This window comes from Danio rerio, chromosome 2 (genome assembly GCF_049306965.1).
Source record: "Danio rerio strain Tuebingen ecotype United States chromosome 2, GRCz12tu, whole genome shotgun sequence".
Lineage (NCBI taxonomy): Eukaryota > Metazoa > Chordata > Actinopteri > Cypriniformes > Danionidae > Danio > Danio rerio.
The window spans coordinates 24,213,223-24,236,894 of NC_133177.1; the positions used below are offsets into that span (position 1 = coordinate 24,213,223).

The 23,672-nt window shown below is 35.0% G+C and overlaps 2 protein-coding genes across 3 annotated transcripts in view; one reads left to right on the forward strand and one right to left on the reverse strand.

The window, feature by feature from the left end:
- Positions 1–1,671: 1,671 nt before the first annotated feature.
- Positions 1,672–3,539, reverse strand: nrn1b (neuritin 1b). The gene is given in 3 exon segments (NM_001006007.1): positions 1,672–2,857; positions 3,007–3,151; positions 3,355–3,539. Coding segments are annotated over 3 exon segments (432 nt in total). The 5' UTR covers positions 3,410–3,539; the 3' UTR covers positions 1,672–2,625.
- Positions 3,540–9,747: 6,208 nt separating this feature from the next.
- rreb1b (ras responsive element binding protein 1b) overlaps positions 9,748–23,672 on the forward strand; it is a 61,885-nt gene continuing 47,960 nt past the window's right edge. For both annotated transcript variants that reach the window (XM_678293.11, XM_005163366.6), the window contains exon 1: positions 9,748–10,073. The gene's annotated coding sequence lies outside the window, so the exon portion shown is untranslated. The remainder of the gene's footprint in view (positions 10,074–23,672) is intronic.

Consider the following 23,672-nt stretch of genomic DNA (forward strand, 5'->3'; position numbering starts at 1 on the left):
TCTTTCTATTGAAGAAACAAAAGTAGGATCAAAGATGGTTGACTTCAAAATGGCCACCATGGTCATCTTGAAAAGTTTGCCCCCTCACATATACTAATGTGCCACAAACAGGACGTTAATATCACCAACCATTTCCATTTTATTATGGTGTATCCTTATAAATGGTCCACCCTGTATATTTAAAAAAAACATAATTCTTATTATACCCAGAATCATGCCACTCTAACATAGCCATTTTATAGACAATGTTTTCCAAAAGCAAACATTTCTGAGAAAAACCTACTTCTAATGCCAAAAAAAGCACATGCTAAGCGTTCATGCCAAACTGAGTGCATTATTGTGTTTTTGAAGCTGTCCCGGGTCCAGAGGAGTCTCTAAATAATTAAACACTCATGAGTCGCTTACATTTTCTGCTCTGGAATTAGCATAGACAGTGCAGAGACGAGTCATTTGCATGTAAGAACTGCAAATGATATTGATTAAATAATTCAAGCAACTCTTATTCCACTTTCCACACACACGCAACGTATCCCACATACAGGATGGTGTATTCTACACTCAGGGTGACTGAATGAGAGGTTATTTTGTTTAGGCTATATAGCAAACAAAAAGACAGATGTGCTTGAGTCAATGAATGCCTTTGGGGAACGCTTCGGACCCTCAGTACTGCACGTGTTAATAACCAGGCCGTGGTCCTATTTTGAGGGCCGTGATTCACAGGAAAAAGAGCATCTGTGCTTTTCCTGCCATTCCATCCCGTTTCATCTGTTTTAATATGTGCTATAGTGTGCGCATGGCTTTAGACAGATGTTCAGGTTTCTGCTGTCATTAAAGAGGAACGCTGGAGGCTCTGTAACTTTAAATAAACACATGCAATTGCTCAGCCTCTGTGAAAAATATACACTCTTAAAAATAAAGGTGTTTTACTGGCATTGATAGCAGAATATATAGAGAACGTATTCTGTAATCAATAAGAAAAAAATAGATTCTTTTAGGAAAGGTTCTTTAAAGGTTCTTACGAGAATTAAAATGAAACGTGGCACGTTTATTAAAAACACAATTATTAATATGCAAAAAACATGATCTTATATTGATTGTAAACTGCAAAGTTTCTCATTCATATTATTATTATTGTTAATATTATTATTATGTAGGTTTATTTTAAGTGTAAAATAATAATTAAATAAAAAACTTTTTAGAGCCTTTTTACACAATTCTCAGTGTGGGATTGAGTGTATTTAATTACATTTAATCAAAAGTAACTTGCACTAATAAATAAATCTGCGTAATTACAGAACAATTCTAGTACACATTTGTTAAAAAGTCACTTTGCTAAATTACTGAGTTCAGTTTTGAACATCTAAAGTTGTCAGAGCAAAGACAAACATCCTATAATGTTATTTGAAGGCATTTATAAGCTTACAAAAAACAGCTTATGTACAATTTATATAAAAATATGCAGTGGTAAAATTTGTTAAGTAATAAATACCTGCTTTTTACAGTTTTAAAATCAGTTATTCAAGCTACTTAAATGAATTATAATACCAAAACACAACAGAATGTGCCATTTCAAGAAAATATTGGCTCTTAACACAAACAGTTGCATGATTTATTTGATTTGTACGTCATTTGTTCGAGATTCAGCATCAGAAAAGACACCTCTATAATTGATGGTACTGAAACTGGCATTTTAATTTTGAAAGTATTAGTGTATAAATAAAAGTCCGCTTTTCCTAATTGGACAGATGGTCTTTGATTTACAGGATGTTAAATTTGACCATTTAATGATTATAATAATCATATTTTGTATAAAAACATGCTATTATTTACCCCTCGATTCCGAATGTTAGTTGTTATTACACCATAGCTATGTATTTTAACCCTCTCAGGCTCAAACTAAGTTTAAAAAAAAGAAAAATCTGATATTTGGGGAAAATTATCATATAGGGTAGTACAATAGAATCCTGACTTTTTTAGAGAGACCTTCACATGCAAGGCATTCTGGGATGTTGCAGATTTGCAACATTGGCCCAGTGTGGTAATTAGACACTGACGACTGAATTTGATATGAACAATAACTTTTTATGTACAACTTTTCAAACAATGCAACAAATTGCTTTTCTGTGGCAGAACAACAACAAAAACAATATGGCATCCAAATCCAATATCTTAAATCCTGATTGAGTAGGTCATGTTTCCAAGTCACTATGTCATGTGGTACTCCAAGAAACAGTTTTTGTCTTTTGTGTCATCTGGTGAGCAAGTGGGGTAACTGTTTGTTGCTAATGGACAACCAAGTCCTGCAGTGGGACTTCTGAGTAAAAAAAAAAACTAAATATAAAATATGTATCTGGAGTAATAAGGTAGTTAATTTTTAACTGTTGCAAATCTGCAACGCCTGCCTTGAGAGGGTTAACTTCAAATTAAATAAACGGTTTAAAACAGCTACTTAAAATCCAAATTTTGGAATTCTTTAACACCAATTTTTCAAAAGAGTGCCATGATGTCTTATATTCATCATACATCGCATACTGTACATCAAAACACGAATTGCTTCATTCCAAGAGAGACAGGGGTGCATAATATCCATTTAGTAACTTGTTTCAGCTCAGATCTTTGTGTTTGTTACTCAAAAGCAAGCCAAGAAATGAGTGTGGAGAAACACATCAGCAGTATCTTCAGTTCCAGAGGTAATAAAACTAGAGATGCTCCAACATTCCCAGAGCATAATTCAAACAAGCTTCCCTGATAGTTCAAGCTCCGCGACTGCAGTTTCAGTTTTTCCCAAAGGTCTGTTGCTCCTTCTTGACAGTCTGCGATTGCGGTGGAGGCACAAGAGTGGAAGTCATCCCAATATCTGCATGAGGATAAACACACTCTCGTTTAGCCCTCACAAATAAAATAGTCATGGATGGCATGAGCTCAATTTTAGGATACGACAAATTACCAGTTATGTGATGCTTAGTAGCCTTTCTTCAAAGATGCTAGCGTACTGTGTGTACTTACGAGCAGATGGTCTGAAGGTTTTCTCTGTCGTCCAGCTCTTGGGGATAGTTCATCATATTTTCTCCAAGACTGAGCAGACAGTCGGAGAAACCTTTAAATATAGTTTCGCATGTTCCTCCAGCACATGCTGTCTGAGCTAATGAAACTGAAATACAAAAAAAATATATTAAATTAGTCAGAACATTACACTCAATTTTTCATCCTAAAAATGCTTGTGAATAATTCATAACCAATGCGTAAAGTAAACTTCATCCAAATTAACTGAGAAAATTCAACTAAGCTGTGACTTTTACATTACATACAAACAAAGAATGAGTAATTCCATTCGAGTTTAAATGTCTGTCTCACCTAATTCCAGCGCGAACAGTACCAAATTGTATTTATCGGTCGAGGTCAGTCCCATCCTAGCTGTCTGTGGAGGAGATCTGGAATCACTTACTTCCTCTCAGGAAACGGATGCATTTCGAAGGAAGTTAAATGACTTCTGTCACGAATTTCCCCACAGATGATAGAGCCAAAGAGGACTTAACAGTAATGGAGATGTCAAGTACTCTCACGTTGCCCCTTCACTTTCTTTCGCCACGATGACGTAAGCGAGCACCTGACAGACCAAACGTTTATTCGTCCCACGTTTATTAGAAACACAACTATTAATTTGCAAAAAACATGTATTGATTATAAACTGTATAATTCTCGTTTATATTATTGTTATTGTTGTTGTTGTTGTTGTTGTTGTTGTAGGTTTACTTTCAGTGTAGAATAATAAGGAACTTCTGAAAGGACTTTACCCAATAAATTACGCAAGCACGTTCTGAACAGTTTATTTTATTCAGTGCTCATCATATTTCAGAAGTTGATAGTGGTTTTAATCCTTAACCGAGAAAAAAACGCTCCTTAAGCGCCCTCAGGCGATTGTTTGTTGAAATTACATCCTTATTACAATTTTTCTTAGTCGCTTTGTTGCATTTCTCACAACACTATTTCCATTTGCACAACAGTTTGTGCATTTCTCAAAACAATTATTACAAACTGCAAAACCTTGTTGATAACCTGCAAAAGCGTGTCACTTACTCAAAATGGATAGCTCATTCCTCAAACGCAAGTATTGATGTCAATGAAAGTGTCAGTATGATCAAGATGAAAAGTCCTGACACCATTGTTTATGAAGATAGCCAAATGGCTTTGTCATGTTTTCATTATAACAGTTTACTCTGTACATTTTTTCCAATGCAAAAAAGTCAGAGTTTGGTGACACTTCGTGAAAATGCTCATGACAGCACTAGGTACTATTTGCACAGCCGTTTGAAAACTACAGTAAAGTTAGACATCACTGCATATAGTGAGGTATCTGAGTACAAGACACTGAATGTTTGTATGTTTCACATGTTTACTGCATTTGCTTTTTGCAATTCTAATTTATTCACAGCATTCTCCAAAAGAAAAAATCACCCTTATTTACAACAAACTTTGGGTAGAGCTGTGCACAACTGTAAACAATATTGCACTACATATTGGAAATGAACCAACACACACAGGTCTGTAAATCATTTATGAAATTGTTCAATTTAAAAGATATTTTCTTATCTTTATAACCCACCCCCCGGCTACGGGCCTGTCATCTTCAAGTAGTTCTAAACTGTTATTAAATTCTTTCTTTTGTTAAACACAAAACATCCATAGTATATGGATAAATACCAAAAAAAGAAAAAAAAATCAGTGGCTGTTTTCCCCATTCTTCCATAGGCCTATCATCCAATGTATTCAACATAACAGAACAAAGAAACAAGTATAGGATGAGTAAACGATGACAGAATTTTCCTTTTTGGGTGAACTATTTACAAACCTTTTTTTATTTTTTATTTTTTTAAAGAAGGCATTATTTAATATTCATTCATTTTCCTTCAGCTTAGTTCCTGATTTATGAGGGGTCACCACAGCAGAATGGAAAGCCAACTATTCCTGCTTATGTTTTACACAGTGGATGCCCTTTCAGCCACAACCCAGTTCTGAAATATTATTTAATATGGGGCCCTTTATATGTTTCAGAGTTCAGCCCCAATTTAACATCAAATGCTATTTTGTTAATTAAACATTAATATTTTTTGTTAATAAAACATGTTTAGTAGCTTGTACAAAGGGATTTAGTTTGAGTTGGACCTTGATTAATTTCCAAGCTGATGTTCCTTCTCTCCCCACTATTCTGCCTTAACAATGTTATAAACTATTATTCAGATTTTAAACTGATAAAAGAACATTAAAACTGCCCAAATGAATTGGAACAAATTATGACTTGGGCCAGACGGAATCTTTGTACATTTCTAGCTATTTCTGCAGAGAATTTTGTACAAAATCTGCGGATTTATGTGGAATTTTTTTGGGAGTATCATGACTAAAAACTTAATACATGAAATGAAAAATAATAGTTTTTTAACTTTATTTAAGGTTTACAATGCAAATCAAATTAGATCTCTCATACTGAAAAACAGAAAATATGACTGTATAAATATGACTAAAGTTTATTGTAAATGAATCAAATGAACACTTTTATGTTAGTCAATAATATTACTGAAAATAAATTAAAAACTGAACAAAGTTAAATTTACACACATTTACACATATAAATTAATAGAATAAATGATGGGTTAAAAATCGGCATAAATCTGCAAATTTCTGCGCGTGCCGATTTTTGTATTATGACTAACTCTTGTAAATTGGAGCAGGATTTCAAACAATGGTCCTTTTCGGCCCACATCTTGTATTGAATAATATGCTGACACACAACTCTGATAAACAGTATGAAGCAGTTAAAATAATAATGATAACCTATAGATAAAAGGTCAACCAGGTGGTTATGATGCCTGTTAAATGGTTAAAGAAATCTTCAAAACAAATAAACAAATAAATATACATAAACAATGAAAGCCATCCAAAATTTTATAAAATGAATAGATAAGTCTGACCACACAAATATAAAATATCATCATTTTCTCACCCTTCACTTATTATATAGACCTACCAGTGTGTGTTACATTTTTCTACTGAACACAAAAAAAGAAAATGTTGGAAACAGTTGCCATTGACTTCCAAAATATTAGTTTTTCCCTACAATGGATTTAAATGGTTTCAGATTTCAGGCATGTTTATATCTTGTTTCGTGTTGAACAGAGAAATAAAAGCTCATAAAAGTTTTGGAACTACTGGACGGTGATTAAATTTCGAGTAGGCTAATTTCCATGAGTGAACTATCCCTTTAAACACTGCATTGAGAAGCAGTTCACATCCTTTGCCGTTAGATGCCACTGTTGACAAGTTAGTAAGGCTTATTGTGTTTGTGAAGTTACAGACAGCAAGTGTTTCTTCATACTCAAACTCATGTCAAATAGCAACATCTATACGTGCATACAAACACACTCACAGCCATTACAACACACAGTGTGGTTTCAACTGCATTGCTTTGAACTGACGACATTATTTTCAAAATTACACTATGTTCAACTTTGACACTTTGGCAGCTATTAATAAGTATTAATAAGTATAAATAAGTATTCCTTATTTTTCGAAAAATTGAATCATAAATTGGTTGGAAAGATTGCACAAACTATGAAAAAACAACAGTTCAAAAAGAAGGTAACCATAATAGTTGTAATACAAAGGAACCTGGAGTTTTCTGCAGGATGGAGAACACAATGTAGGCCAGAAGCAATTATACAGGTCACTGTGGGTCAGAGGCACTGTGCTTACTATACTAACACAAGGTCACTCTCATGAGATTACATAAGGTTATGCAGATACTGCTCTCTAGTGGCAGAACAGACCCAATGCAGCTGCTGCAGGTAAACGAGACTTGTTAAAGGGATAGTTCACCTAAAAATGACACTTTACCCAATGTTTACTTACCATCAAGGGTTTCCAGACCTCTATGAGTCCCTTTATTCTGCTGTACACAGAAGAAGATATTTTGAAACAAAGCTGAAAACCTGTAACCATTGACATCCACAGTATGAAAAACAATATGGAAGTCAATGGTTGCAGATTTCCGGCTTCATTCAAAATATATTTATGTGCGTTTATCAGAAGAAATAATAAAGTCAAACTAGTTTTGGAACAAGGAAAGGGAGAGTAAATGATGGCAGATAATATATTTTGGTGTGAACTATCCCTTTAAAATGCAGATTAAATAGTTTTGAGGTACACACTTCACACGTTAATAGCCTATTTCAATTTCAAGCTGTGACACCTTTGTAGTTGGAGCCCCTTTTGCATTCATAACAAGATCCTGGAAACATTCCTCGGAAACTTTGGTACATATTGCCATATTACTATAGATTGGTCTGTGATTTGAATCTACGTTTCCTCCACATCCAAAGAGTGCGCTTTTGGATTGAGATCTGGTGTCTGATGAGGCCGTTTGGTACAGTGAACTGTGAGCTGTCACATTTAAGAAACCAGTTTGAGATTTTCAGATGGCATGTTTGACTGCTGGAAGTAGCCATCACACAATGGGATCAGTGTAATTATAATGGATAGACATGGTCAGCAACGATACTCAGGTAAGCTGTAGTTGTAAGTGGTGTTCTAACCGGCCTATTACACCACCACTCTTCTGAATTATTGAACTGAAGGCAGGATTGATCCATGCTTTTCTGTTGTTTATGTCTAACTTTGGCCTAATCATTTGAAGACTCATCAGACCTTTTGCAGTTTTCTATTGTTCAGTTTACATGTTTGCTGTTCTCAACGGTGTTCATTCATTTATTCATTTTCTTTTTGGCTTAGTGCCTTTATTAATCAGGGGTCACCAAAGCGGAATGAACCACCAACTATTGCAGCACATGTTTTATGCAGCGGATGCTCTTCCAGCTGCAACCCATCACCCATACACACTAGTGTAATTGCACTACGGACAATTTTCACTCCAAATCCTCCAAACTTCACACAGAAATGCCAACAGACCCTGCCGAGGCTTGAACCAGTGACCTTCTTGCTGTGAGGCGATCATGCTACTCACTGCGCCACCTAGACGCCTCCTAGTGTCAGTTTAATTGTAGCAATGGTTGTGCCTGAAATTTTCATTTAATTGTGTTTGTGAAATACTCCAATATAACAACAGCCACAAAACAACTTTCTTACCTGTGTGAAGTGTGCATATGTGTGTTTGTGTATGTGAAAATGGTTTGTTTACACCAAAAAACAGACCAAAAGAAAATTACAAAAGCATATAAATGATTAGGTCTTCCTGATATAATTTTATAGGGGCTATTTTTGAGACTATTATTTACAAAAATAATAAAAATAGCAAGACTACAAACAAAGTTTCAAAATGCCATTTAACCTACTCTGTTAAAATAGTTTTAGTTAAAAATACCCCAACATATAACCCAACTATAGGTTATTATAGCTTATAAGGTTAGCTTAAGGTTATTATATATAATCTAATGCATTGAATTATTTTTATAACATGTTTTTTTTTCATTCCGGTATCACTATTGCTAGTACTACTATTAATTTTATAAGTATGGTTGTGTAAATAAATGACTTTTTTTTCCCCAAAAACATTAAAAAATGCTTTATTTCCATTACATTTTAGTTCCAGACACTTTTGGTAAAATAAATGATAAGAATCACAAACAATGAACAAACAGAACAAAAAGCAGACAGTTATAAACTGTCCAAGCAGAAATTCATGTGTTGATAGAGCAGAATCTCTGTGTGTTGTAGAGACTCTCCAGCAGCTGCAACAGGCTTCACTCCGTGTTCACAATGTACAATACATTTTAAGCACATCTAAATGCTTCTAAAAGATGGTCTTGGATGGTGAAACGGATAAAAAAAACAACAACACGGAGAGGTAATTTGATAAAAAAATAACAACAATATTTTACGTTATAGTTTAAATAAACTTTTTATTGCTAAAACAACATTATGCACACATTAATCCAGCTGAGTTGTGTCAGTTAAATCAATTGACTGTTGAAATTCAAAATTTTTACCCAACTGGTTGAGTTATTAAATAAAACAAAAGTTAAATAAAGGTAAATAAAGGTTAAAAATAACCCAACAAAGCAACAAATATTTAACTCAACTAGTTGAGTTATTAAAAAAAACCTAATAAAGGTTAAAAATAACCCAACAAAGCACCAAATATGTTTAACTCAACCACTGGGTTAAATAAATAACTTAACGTTTTTAGAGTGTAGTTATAAAGATCCATTTGTTACATTCCAGCTTTCAAATAGGAAAGCACGAGTTTTTAAACAATAGTCTCAGCAGTTAATTCATCATTTGCCTCTGAGACTATTACATTCCCTTCCATAGTATAGGCTACTGTCTGGCATGATGACGAATGATCCATTACAGTATGACGAGCAACAGGTGTGTGTCTTGTGATAGCAAGAAGGCGCCAAAGCGCGAGGTGTGTTGCATCATCTATAGTCTGATTATATATTGATACTGGGGTTCCGTTCCGTCACTTTAACTGTTTTACCATTTAATTGGTTTCTATTATTAATCATAATCAATTTACATAATACATTTAGACATAGAAATATAATAAAATATGCGTGTATTAAGCACAATCCTATCTATCTATCTATCTATCTATCTATCTATCTATCTATCTATCTATCTATCTATCTATCTATCTATCTATCTATCGTGAATGATCAATCGGATGAGGCTGGAGGAGTGAAGTTTCCGCCCCTCCCGTAGAGATGCTCACAGCTGAACTCCAGTGGCAGCCTCAGTAACACACGTCCCCTTGGAGACTACAGCAACACGTGATGCGTCTACTTATCACGTTCACTGAGCAGCGCTCAGGAACACACTTTGAGGAAAAAGTCACTTTTCTGACCCTCATTCGTCGGAAGTTTCGATGGTCATCATTCCTTTAGGGAGCTAACACCGCGGGCGATGCGAAGTTTTCAGTTGGCGAACTTTGCACATCCTCAAATACGCCATTTTGATCGCTCTCCGGAACAAGTTTGCAGTTTTTTTTTCGAAGTCCATCATCACTCTTTTCACCATCACCATGTCTCCGCGCAGCCAGCCCAACCCCGACAAAGTCATGCGTAAGTACTGAGCTCTTTTCTACTTGTTGTTGATGTTTACGCTCTCCATCTTCTAAACTTTGTTGGATGCACACTTTGTTGGAAGTTTTTAAACTTGGAAGGCCGAAGATGTTGAGATGATGTCCGATCTTTTTTTTCTTCCTCGCACGGGGTTTGTGCTTCCTCGTTTCGTTCTCGCATCCAAAGGTTGAACGCCTGACTACAGGAATTCACAGCGCACATGTATTCAACAGGCATACCTGAGTCAAATTAACCACTTTATTCCACCACAAACCCAATGTCACTAGTGTGGCTTTATCTCTCATTTGACGAAATAAAGTTTAGTTCGTATAAAAGTTCGAAAGCGAGTGTTTTACAGTGAAGCGAAGCATCCACATGAACTTTGATCGAGGCTAACGCGTGGGGGTTGGACACGCTTCCCTTTATATTTTGACCTTGTCGGGACATGTTGTATTTACGTTTCATTTGCTCTTTCGACTTTTTTTGTCACCAAACACAAGTAATAATTGTTCACAGAGCAGCATCTTTTCGTGTGTCACACTTTGCAAACTTGGTGTTTGGGAATGTCAGAAGTTTTAAAGGAGGAAGTTCGCTGTCGTCGTGACTCTTTGGGTTGGGTTTGCTGCATTAGATGAATAAAGTCGGCGCTACAAGAAAAGTCGTGTTTTATATTTGAACCAAGCGTCCACATCGACGAAAGAGCGTTAACAATCTGAATGAGGGATGTGTAATTAGTCGGATGCATGGTTTTTGGTGCGGGTGTTTCGGTAGAGGCTGTGCTCGTGCGCTCCTCCTCCCATCATCCTCTGTTCGTCCTCGCGTCTCTTTGGAGAGTCTGAATGTGCAGAGATCCGGATGAGCAGTTCACATTCCTCTACCAAATTCAACACTGGGCTCCAGGAGGCCTGCAGCGGCAGCATCTTTTACTCGCTACGTCCTCTCAGTTTGTTGACTTTTAATCTGCATCATGGTTGTTTTGCACGGTGCATTTATGGGTGCAACAGCTGAGGCAGATTTGATGACATTATAAGTTTGTTACTTATCTATCCTTAGGTTGTATATTAGTGTTTCAAAGTAGTAAATTGTACATTTTGGGGCACTATGAAACTTTTAGTACTCTGTTACATGTCATTAGTAGCCATAAAAGTATTTTTTAAAACTTATTTATAAATTATTTCTGTGTGTAGCTTTCTTACATTGTCACCTTGTAATATCAATGATATGTTATTGTTTATGATGATTTAGAGTATATAAACTGTGGTATATAATTTATAACAAGGGTTGTCAGCCTGGGGTCCCTAAAGGACTCCAGGGGGTCCAGAGAGACCATGGGCTGTATATAATAAGGAATAAATTATATTTGTAGCAAATAATTCAATAAACAGTATCTTCTGCATAAAATGATTTAATAATGGTATTTTAAATGTGAAAAATGCATAATCTAGAGCAGTGGTTCTCAAACTTTTTTCACCAAGTGCCACCTCAGAAAACAATTGTCTTTATTATTGTCAGGCACTTTAAACATTTTAAATAGTTTGAACATGAACACTGCACTGTGCTTACCGGTAAAAAAATAAATTAAACGCCAACATTATATTAAAATGTGCTTTTAAAAGTTAATTAAAAATTGCACTGTTCTTAAAAAGTAAAAAGAAAACTGCTGAACTTAAATGTAAATTAGTATTATCATATAGTAGCCTACTTATTAAAACTTGGAAACGTTCCTTGGACCTTGTAAATATGCTATATGTCGTCATATTCCTGTATAATCTTTTTGATACATTTTTAAATAGAAAATAATTCATATATATACATGCAACATGTATCTTTGAAATCTAAACATTAACTTGTATGTTAAATATATGAATTTTATTTACATACTTAAATTAAAATTTAGATCCGCTTACTGTGCAATGGTGTGTCAGAAAAGCAAGTGATTAAAGCCATACCTGTCAACATAGGGATATAAAAATACAGGATATGTCCCCGACAACCATTACAAATATGGAGAGGAAATTAGCTTTAAGTGATAAATACAAAACAAACATTAGAAAATTGAAAATAAAATAAAAGGTTTAGCCTATTAGAATCAATTTACTGATTTACTGACCAGGGTTATCGTATGCATCAAAGGGGTAAAAGTGCGTAATTATTCAGCGATTGCTCCACGTATCACTTGAAGGAAGCTTGCGTACCACTAGTGGTACACGTAGCACAGTTTGAGAACCACTGATCTAGAGGGTTTATGTTTTTAATATAAAGGTTTTAAATACCACATTAGGGAAACTAAGAACTGCTCTGTAAAAACATTTCAAAAGAACCATTTCTCTACACTGTAAAAACATATTAACAATTAGTCATGACGACATATGTTTTTAGTTCATTGTAACTTAATGAACTAAGTTAATCATGTTCTAACTTAATTTTATAAGTTATGCAAGCAGTTTTTAAGTCAGTTTATCGTAATATAAGTTCAATGGACTCATAAGGTTAGTTGATTCAGCTTAAAAATGTGAGGCAACCAGGATTTTTCCCCAGTTTACGTATGAAGGACTTTTAAATATTCTTAAGAACATTTTTTTGACTATGAAAAAACTTTAGTGGACAGTTAAACAAGGCATTGCTTATTATATTAATTTTTTGTAGATGCTTCAAGATTTGCAGTACTGTGGTTTTTACAGAATATTTTACAGTTTCAATCAGAATTATAACCCCCCTGAATTATTAGCCCTCTGTTTATTTTTTTACCCAATTTCTGCTTAACGGCGAGAAGATTTTTTCAACACATTTCTAAACATAGTAGTTTGTTCTGTAGACTATTGAAAAAAATATGGCTTAAAGGGGCTAATAATTTTGACCTTAAAATGTTTTTTAAAAGTTAACTATTTTAATTCTAGCTGAAATAAAACAAATAAGACTTTATCCAGAAGAAAAAATATTATCCGACATACAGTGCAAATGTCCTTGCTCTGTTAACCATCATTTGGGAAATATTTAAAAAGAAAAATAAATTCAAAGGGGGTTTAATAATTCTGATTGCAACTGCATATAGTGGAAAATAAACAAACTATTAAGCACTATTCAGTGAAAATTTCCTTTTGGGCCACTTTTAATAAGTGGTTGGTTTATAAACCCACCTTAAGCTAATCAAAGATAGATAACTATTGCTTGGTGCAATTGCAATGTGATCTTAAAAGATTAAACCATTGTAAATGTACTCTGAACCGATATGGGATGGGAAGCATGTTGCTTCATCACCTTAGGGAAACATTTTACCACTTTGATTTATTATGACTTTGTGTTTAAATGAACAGATTTAACATTTTTCTGTCATTAAAATTAATGAATAAACATATTTCAAAGATTTCTTTGTAATCATTATCCACTCACGTAGAGTGGTACAGTTAAAAACAAATCCTTCTTTTCTCATTATTTTCCTAATAGCTGCTCTCACAATGGAGGCTGATGTGGGGTGGAGATCTGTTTGTTCAGACGCGTAAAGCAAGAAGACCATTGAAAATTCAAAGACATGTTCTGGTGAACAGTCAAGCAGTGGTCTGGGCTGTAATCTCCTCTGTCCTCAGCAGGGAGTCGCCAGAGTTGAATAGAGAAAACCTATTGTGAGCATCAGAGCTGTCGTGCTGATAGTGATAGAAAGGGCCATCAGCTTATTCTCCAGTTTGTGTCCAAAACACTCTGAATTACATGAAGAACCTCAACAGACAGACTGATCAAGTGGATGATTATGCTTTGGTTTTGGTCTGTTTGAATACTGGGATGCGGCTTTTAAAATGCGTTAATAGGTGGTTGATCTCGATTTATTATACATTCGTTAAAATCAACACTTGGGGGTTCCCTAGTCAACTTCCTTTGACAAACGTGCCCAACTGTGATTGTTTACAAAAGGATTGGTTGCTAAATGGATGGGGAAACTAGATGGTCACTTCATCGAGGCGTTCGCCCCTAGTGATGGGTGTTCTGTTCACTCATCCAGGGGTAGAGATGGGCATCCTGTTTCGCTTTGGAGCTATTTTTAACCTTTCTATTTTAGATAAGATTATGTTCCCTCTCCCTGCTATGAATTGGGAAGCCTGGTTTGGTCCTGGAGTGTTGCTGTAAGACGCTATACCTGTGGAGCTTAAGAACGTTCATTTGCAAAATGGATGCTAACTATATTTGCAGATTTGGTTTGGAATTTAAACCTGTTTGAAATGGCTGTTGAATGTTTTGTTTGAAGGGATAGTTCCACCAAAAATGAGTCATTATTTTTTCACCCTTTTGTCATTCCAAACATGTACACTACCTGACAAAATTCTTGTCGCCTATCCAAGTTTTAGGAACAACTAATAACAAATTGACTTCTAGTTCAGAAGTGGCTTATATGAACGGCAAGCGCCTCTAGATTACACTTATTTTACCAAAATAAAATATGATCATTTAATTAGGACAGTAAGGTCTGACTTTGCTTCGACAAAAGTCTTGTCACTTAACAGAAATAATGTAAAGTACAGAATATAAAGTCATGGTGCAGTGAAAAAAGAATGAATATTGTGTATGACTCCCATGAGCTTGGAGGACTGCATTCATACATCTCTGCAATGACTCAAAAAAACTTATTAATGAAGTCATCTGGGATGGCAAAGAAAGCGTTCCTGCAGGACCCCCAGAGTTCATCAAGATTCTTTGGATTCATCTTCAATGCCATCTTCAATACCCCAGACATGCTCAATAATTTTCATAATTGGTGACTGGACTGGCCAATTCTAGAGCACCTTGACCTTATTTGCTTTCAGGAACTTTGATATGGAGGCTGAAGTATGAAAAGGAGCACCCCCAAACTGAATGTAACCCCAAACCATGATTTTTCCTTCAGCAAACTTGACTGATTTCTGTGAGAATCTTATGTCCATGTGGGTTCCAATAGGTCTTCTGCTGTATTTGTGATGATTGGGATGTAGTTCAACAGATGATTCATTAGAAAAATCTACCTTCTGCCACTTTTCCAAATGATCAACCAGAAGTCAAGTTATAGTTTGTTGCTTTTACAACTGATATTGATGACAAAACCTTTGTCAGGTAATCTTTAGATCCAATTGAGTGGATAAAAAAAAATTTTCAGGATATTTTCAAAAAACTGCAGAAAATAAGTAAAACATATTTATTATTTATGACAATTATTGTAAACCAAAATGTCAGAGAATGCACAATTATCAGATTTATATTATATTTATTTATTTAAATAAGTTGGATATTTTACTGTATTTTTAAAGCATGATAAACATAAAACTAAAAGTGAAACGGAGTCTTCATGAAAACGTTTTGATGTGAGTGGGATATGGATGACAGGAAACAGGGCAGACTGTGTGGATGAAGGAAGTTAGAAAAAGATAGAAATAATGGCTACAGTCTCCTTACACTTAACCTTCAAATGAAGTCTTATGATAGTCAATCAAACAGGTGGTAAGAGTCAAACTGTGAGGTTTTACCACAATCCTAAATAGCTCATCCTGCTAACACTCCTTTTTGAGTGATTGTGAGCTTCGCTTTCACTTTTTTTTTGCGTTTGTCTGCGAGCAGAAAAGAGGACGAATCACACATGGCTTCACAGGCCTCCTCCTTTGCCTCCCCCGCCCCTCGTCTCCCACCCTGCCTCAGTTGCTGACTAAACACTTTTGTCAGCTGGCAGTTGCCCACACTCTGTGAATTTCTGATAGCTTCTAGAAAGGGAGCTACACCGTGCAGGGAGCTGGAGATGCTGAAGAATTGCTCTTGTTGCTCTTTTAGCAGTAAAGGCGGGAGTCAAAAATGAGAAGATGGCAGGTCGAGCCGCTTTGTGGAACCAGTTCGTCTTGTACTAGCATACTTTAGGTTTTCCCTGCTTCGTGTTCAAGCACTGAGCAAACATTTGTGAGATATGAAAATACGCCCATGGCTAAATCATCTGATTCACGTGTAGCCAGGGTTGTTAAAAGTCTCATTTTAGCTTTGATAGAAAAGTTGACTTATTACCTTTAAATGTATTTATATTGTAAAAAGAAAAAGATTGCAAATAAAAGTGATTATTTTGAACTTACTTTTTTATCAAAGAATCCTAGAAGTAAAATGTAGCATAGAGTCCATGATACTACGAAATAGGCATGGGACAATAACCAGTTTCAAGGGTTAGCGTGGTTTGGAAAAGTCAAGGTTTTAAAACCGCTAAAATTTTCCACTATACTGTTTGGTATTAGGCACATTTAATTATTTAGCCTGAGATGTTTACTGTTCCAAAATATTATTATTGTTGTAAGCTAAAATTAAATATATTGTGTTAAAATTTAGGGAGAAAAGTAGTTTTTTTACCCAGACCGTGATACCGTGAAACCGTAATATTTGTATCCAAGTTAATATACCATCACAAACTTATACCGGCCTATGCCTACTATGAAGCAAGATAAAATGTATTAAGCACTTATAATTAATTAGTGATTTTGTAACAATTATAGCTGATCAGAATCTTTTCACATGTCCGAGGTTCTTAGTAGCGGAAGTTGTCATAGTTTGGTAAACTTAGGCCCCGTTTACACTAATGCGTTTTAGTTTGAAAACGCATAAGTTTTGCTACGGTTACGCCATCCGTCCACACTACGCCGGAGTTCTCGAGCGCCGAAAACGGAGCGTTTCGAAAACGCTGGAGAGGCCGTTTTCATTCTGAAACGCAGCTGCTCCGTCTCAGTGTGGATGATGGAAAACGGAGACATTTGAAAACGGAGGCGGGGCTGCAGACATTCGCCTCTCTGATTGGGGTTTTTCCTGAATATTAAGTAGCCTAACACGCACAGTTCAGTCCTGCATCTTCTCCGTGTAAGTTAAAACTTCGCAAGTTTGATCATGGCTGCAGTCTCTTCTTCTCAGTTTGATATGGAAAACAGACTATACCGAGGACACGGGTAAATCTTCAAAGGGAACAGTGTACTTTATAACTTCATTCACATCACCCTGGCTACGTTGTTTTACTTTCTCAACAATAAAATGTAAACATGATATAAGGAACTGCCTATTTTCATTTTAATATTAACAACTAAACAGACAGCAAAAATGTTGAGGCGCCGTGCTGCAAATATGAGCGTCATCTTCACTGTGTGCATATTTATAACAAAACGGAGCCTACAACAACTGCCTCCTTTCAATTTCAGTGAAAATACGAAACACACCCTCTCTTTGCTGAATATCAGTTTTAATCGATAATGGCCATTATAAAAGTATAACATACAATAAGTTTATACATTATAGGAAATAAAGGCAAGCGATCAGTCAATATACAGAATGTACGTGCTTACATTAATCATTAACTTATCTTTGCGCTTAGCCAAAACACGTTACCTGAGAACAAGTAATAGATTCCAATGTCCAATGAATATGTCGTTAAATAAAGACAACAAGATGAAAGAAATATTCCGTTTAATAAATATAGTGAGGTTAGATCCAGCGGGAGATGCTTGATGAGAAGTCCGACTAGCACAGCTCTCATCTGGGTAGATTGGCTACAGCGCTTGCCTGAGAGTGTGTGTGTGGTCACGTGATGTGCGTTTTCAGCGTTTTGGTGTGGACGGAGAGCTGTTCAGAAACGCTGGGTGAAACGCGAGTGTGGACGCGGATCGTTTTCATTCTAAAACGCCGTTTTAAAACTAAAACGCACTAGTGTAAACGGGGCCTTAGAGCGCAGTAAATGGGAGAGAACAAAAAAATAATTACTTTACAATCCAATTTGCTGAAATAATAAAAGAAAAACCCCACAATGTTGTTATCAAGACTTTCAGAAAAAGGAAAAAAAATAGTGGGAGGCTGATAACTGCAGGCAGAAGAGAGAATAACATTAAATTTACTGTCCTGCCCCACATATGCTGCAATAGAAACACCTCGCATAAGTGGTAATTAATTTTTGTAATTTGATTCAATGATGGCATAATACATATGTAAATACATAGAAATCTACAAAAAAATCTAAATATTAAAAACACTCAAGATTATGATGACCGTTAAACGCCACATTACAGGCTTGTGAAAAGGGTTCATACAACAGCAAATCAGCGTATTCTAATGATTTCTGAAGGAGCATGTGACACTGAAGACTGAAGTAATGATAATACATTTAGCTTTGGATCACAAAAATAAATGTAGTTTTTAATTGGACTGGGCCGATTTATTATATTGAAAATTTATGTTAATAACAATGATAAGCTCTGAACCTTTTTACTTTATATTGATCTAAGAGCCAATCACACAGCAGAAATGTGCAACAATAGGTATTTAAACGTGTGTTGATATCAAGTGAAGTTTATAAATAAAGTTCACCCAAAATTGTAAATTCTGTCTTCATTTGCTCTCCATTCAGTTGTTTTAGACCTAAACATTTCTTTGTGTTAAAAACAAAAGAAGATATTTTGAAGTAGGCTGAAAACCAGTAACCATTAACTTCCATAGTATTTGTTTGTCCGACTATGGAAGTCAATGGTTACTGGTTTTCAGCCTACTTCACAATATCTGTTTTTGTGTTTACTGAATAAAGATTGAAGGAGCGTAAATAGTAGTAAATAAAAATTTCTTTACCAAATCTGTTACTGTACTGTTTCCAAAGGTTTGACTGTAGTGTAGGTTGTCACAAAACAAAAGCTAATCTAGTATTGACACAGCGAGCGCTGTTACGTCATGCAGAATTTTATGAAATCTCATGACAAAGCTGTGACTTTGTTTCAGTTCCAGTTGATTGCAGTGATTCGTGAGATGGGGAAAAAAGCAATGTGGGAGGGATGGTGCATGACTCTGAGGAGTCATTTAACTAGGAAATCTAGGTGTGCGCTGCAGGTCGTACATAGTGTCGTTTTTCAGTGTTGCGTTGATTTCAGGAGAGCTTGACAGAGAAACGTCCCGGATGAGGACAGATCCTCCTCTGTCTCTGAGAGCGATGTGCAATGGGAAACAGATGTGGCCGGCCTGTTAGCTCAGTGCTTTTCTTCAAAGAGCTTCAATTAGCACGTCCATATACAGAACGACTTCACAAGACATATTTTGTCAGCTTCATAGATTTGTTTTTGTAAATTTATAGTCGGTCAGCCTTTCATTTTCTTTCTAATTTTGATCAAATTTTGTATAACAAACAAATTACAGAGATAAAAATGTATAATTCTCTATAATGATCTAAACCCCAAAAGCCGTTTCGGTAACACTTTAATTCAATAGTCCATTTGAGTATTAGTAGACTGTCTGCTTAATATCTGTTGATACAGGCATTCAACAGACATTTAACTGACTATAAGAAACTTTGCAAGTACATCAGCTTACACTAACTCTACCCTAACTGCAACCTAATAGTCTACTTGTAATCTAATGAGAATTAGTTGAAATGTAGATGCAATGTTACTTGTATTCAACAAACGGACCATCAAAATAAAGTGTGACCGCTGTTTCTATTTAAAGTTGCAAACTTGAATTGAACTAAATAATAATTTGTGAAGAAAATGACATCTAATACTGCATTTAAAAGGACTTAATTCAGCACTTTTTACTAGCACTGCTGCATCAATTTCACTATGTGTGAATCTACAATAGTCACATTGCAGGATCTGCAATATAGTGTCATTTCAGTTTAACCTTAAATGGAAAGTTTATCAGTTGCATATTATCAGTAAGAATTTTAAATTAGTTTAAAGCATTTGTGCTTATTACATTATTACATTAATGTAGCTTTAACAAAGATTAATGTTATTTTATAATTTGTACAATAAAGACTATACAAATTTATTGTTAGTTTGATTTTATTTCTGTAACTGAACAGGGTTTATTTATATAGTCGCTCTACTTTATTAATCTATGCTGGTAATTTGTTAATTATATGTTCTGCAAATGCAGTCTATAAAATCATCCCAAAGAATATATAAGTATTTATTATTTCCAAATCGAGTTATTCAAGTCATTTGGTGAAATATTGCAATATAGACCATTTTAAGGGGTGTAAACAATAGCGATGGTCCTAACCTATTTCATGATTTACATTTTTTTATTTCTGTAGCAGATAATACAAAAATATCCACAGGTTGATAAATGATGTTATTGCAGCTCTTTTAACATATTTATTCACCTTATTCTTTGCCGACGAGTGGGCGCAGCCATTTGAATCTTTTTGGCTCGACACTTTCAGTCTCATCACTTCCATTCTTTTTCAGACGTTAAAAACTGCTCGTTACGCTGCTTGATGTTGCAAACTGATATTTTCTTATTGTATTATTCTACTTTGTCTATATAGTAATGCAAACATTTGTTTGTAGAGCAAGTTGTTTGGCCGTTTTCTGCCATTTATCATTCCTAGTCGTTTCTCCCATATGCGACTGAATCGGAAGTTCTAAAACAATCGCAAAAACAGGTGCACTTCCACATTTTAGAATAAGGTCAATTGAATTATATCAGTTTTTGTGTCTTAAAGTCCTCGTAAAATCAAAATAAAGTTTTTTTTAGCTGTTAGTATCAGTCTTAAAGATATTTATAAGCTTGTGTGCTCCAAAACAGTGACAAAAATCACGTTAAAAAGAAACAAACATTGAATAATATATTATGGTAAATATGAATTATCTCTTGTTACAGTTATGAAATAGTTTGACATCAAGCAGGAATGTTTATGGGCCAATGACATCGCCACATTGAAATGGTGTGTATATATAAATTTACCTAAACTTTTTTTTCTTCTTTTTTAAATATTTTCCAAATGATGTTCAACAGAGCAAGGATTTTTTTCACAGTATGTCTGATAATATTTTTTCTTCTCGAGAAAGTCTTATTTGTTTTATTTCGGCAAGAATAAAAGCAGTTTTACATTTTTTAAAAACCATTTTAGGAACAAAATTATCAGCCCCTTTAAGCTAAATTTTTTTTCGATAGTCTACAGAACAAACCATCGTTATACAATAACTTGCCTAATTACCCTAACCTGCCTAGTTAACCTAATTAAGCTAGATAAGCCTTTAAATATCACTTTAAGCTGTATAGAAGTGTCTTGAAAAATATCTAGTAAAATATTATTTACTGTCATCATGGCAAAGATAGAATAAATCCATTATTAAAAATGAGTTAATAAAACTATTATGTTTAGAAATGTGTTGAAAAAAAATCTTCTCTCTGTTAAACAGAAATTGGGAGAAAAATAAACAGAGGGGTAATAATTCAGGGGGGCTAATAATTCTGACTTCAACTGAATATATCGCAAAAAAGAAACGTATTGCAATATAAGATTTTCCTATATCATGCAGCCCTACTTCTTACTCATGCAAATTGTCAAAGGTTGCTGTAACTGGGGGAAAAAACACTGTAGCTTACTTTTTCTTAATTAAAAATGATTACACCAAAAAATGTGATAACATATGCTGTTGTGTTATTTTGCGTATCAAGGCAGATCTCTGATGTTTTGTGGATATGCACACAATCACGTGAGATCCCCAAATTGTTTTCATGACAAACTTTCTGCTGAAGCATTTCAGAATGACTAATCAAATCACAGCTATAATGATGTTGAGAAAATGATTGTTGACGTCACTTCAATAACATTTTCTCCATCTAATAAATGACAAAACACTGGCTACCAAAGCTGTTAATGTGACTTATTTACAAATTGCAATGATCTTATTATTGGGTTGAGTTCATAAGTAACAAAATCCCATTACAGCTCACTGAAAAGAGCTATTATCATTTGGTTATAGGTTATTGTCTTAGAATTTGTCTGTTTCTAACACAGAACTGTTTGATGACTTCAGAGGTTTTGGATTACATCACTTATGAAGTCACAAGGAACTCATTTGATGTGTCATTTGGAAGCTTATCATAGTTAAAATAGTGGGCGGGATATACAGAATTATGATTTGCAGTAACATAACAATGAGTAAAAAGTGAAATCATTTTCATTTTTGGTGGACTATCTCTTTAAAGAAGATAACTCATTCGCCAGCCCTTTTATCTCATTATTGAGCTCTTCATGGAGCATCATCACAAGATCTTTCCGTATCTAATGCCATGTTCAGTGGAGCTTTCAGAATTTCTTAGTACTTTTAGCTGTTGTTTTAATATGGAGCTGTTTGAAAGGACTTAGCTATAAAGTCATTCTAGCTGAAAGATGCTAATAGTCGACTGTTATCGATCTACAGGTCTAAGGTGTTTCAGGCATTTTTCTAGCAGCCTCTCCCAAAATGTCCTGAGGCAGTGTAGACAATAAAGCAAAAATGGCATCCTTTCAGAAGGAGAAACCCAGCCGCTCCCGTCTCTTCCAGCTTTCAGAAAATAAAGCACCATGTGTTCACTGAAAACGTGCTTGTCTCTAGCTAATGTCTGATAATCCACGCTTGCAAAACTCTCGTCCGAATCCCAGCTATGTTAAGTGTTTAGAACTTAAACGCAAAATGATGTTAAAAGCAGATTGTTTCCACACTTTCATAACAGGGCAAACTAAATGGTCTCTAAATACGTGCATCACAGCAAAAAAAAAAAAGTAAAAGTAAAACATAAAATGCTTTATTGCAGTCTTATTTGTCATTTTTGCAACATTATACAAACCTTAAAACAAATCAGTTGTATTTTAGGTCATATTTGTTTGAGATTTTATTCTCATTTAAATGAAGTTATTACAGTTTGCCAAAACTTTGAGGAGGAGAGGACTCCTGACAGAACAGGACAGAGAAAACAAAACATGGAAACGAGGCAAAGGTCACTCCTGGATCTTTTGTAGCCCGGTTCATCTCAGGGTTCCAGTAAATATTAACCTGCTTATCACAGAGTATGAGATGTGTTCTTTGTTAGTATCAGTCTTAAAAGTATCTTTAAACTAGCGTGCTCCAAGACAGTGACAAAATTCTAATTTAAAAGATAAAAACATTGAAATCTTACAGTTTGTCACTTCCACATAAAATATATCAACATTTTTAGCACTCATCTCATTTTTTCATCTCAGTTTTTCATCAAATCTTCTCACCAATCAAATACTCTCTAGTATCTGACATGTCCCGCCCCCTTCAAGATGTTATTGCTGTATGTGCTTGAGCTCATCCACTCTCACTGCCAGAACTGATACAATTTAAGTGCTATTGGCTGTTTTTTTAAAGGGGGAGGAGCTACTCAATGCCCCGCCCTGTCTTTCAGTTAAAATTACGTCATGCATCAAACCAAAGTGCACGTCAAAGCACTTCATGGGACCTTTGAAGATGCCATAATTGCATAAAAATGTGAGTTTTGTGGGTTGAATTTGATGATTCAAATTCATTAGATCGAAGCTAGCAAATTAACTTGTATGCAAATTCTCTTTCTTTTGTGGAAAAACAATCCAACTATAATTATAAATCATCCTGCACTATAAAATGTTTATCCAATCAGATGATCACTATGATGAAAGTGCCCCTCCTGATCATTTCAGCAGCGACGGTTTCGGGGGTATTTTTCTGTAAAAAAGCAACGTCCTTGATTTTTACAACCTTTGTTCCAAAGAGCCCTTCCTCGCTCCACTCTTAGTATTTTTCAAATAGATGTTTCCTGATTGTTTAATGACTTATGTTGCTTGTTTACCCTGATGTCCTTTTTTTTTAGTTT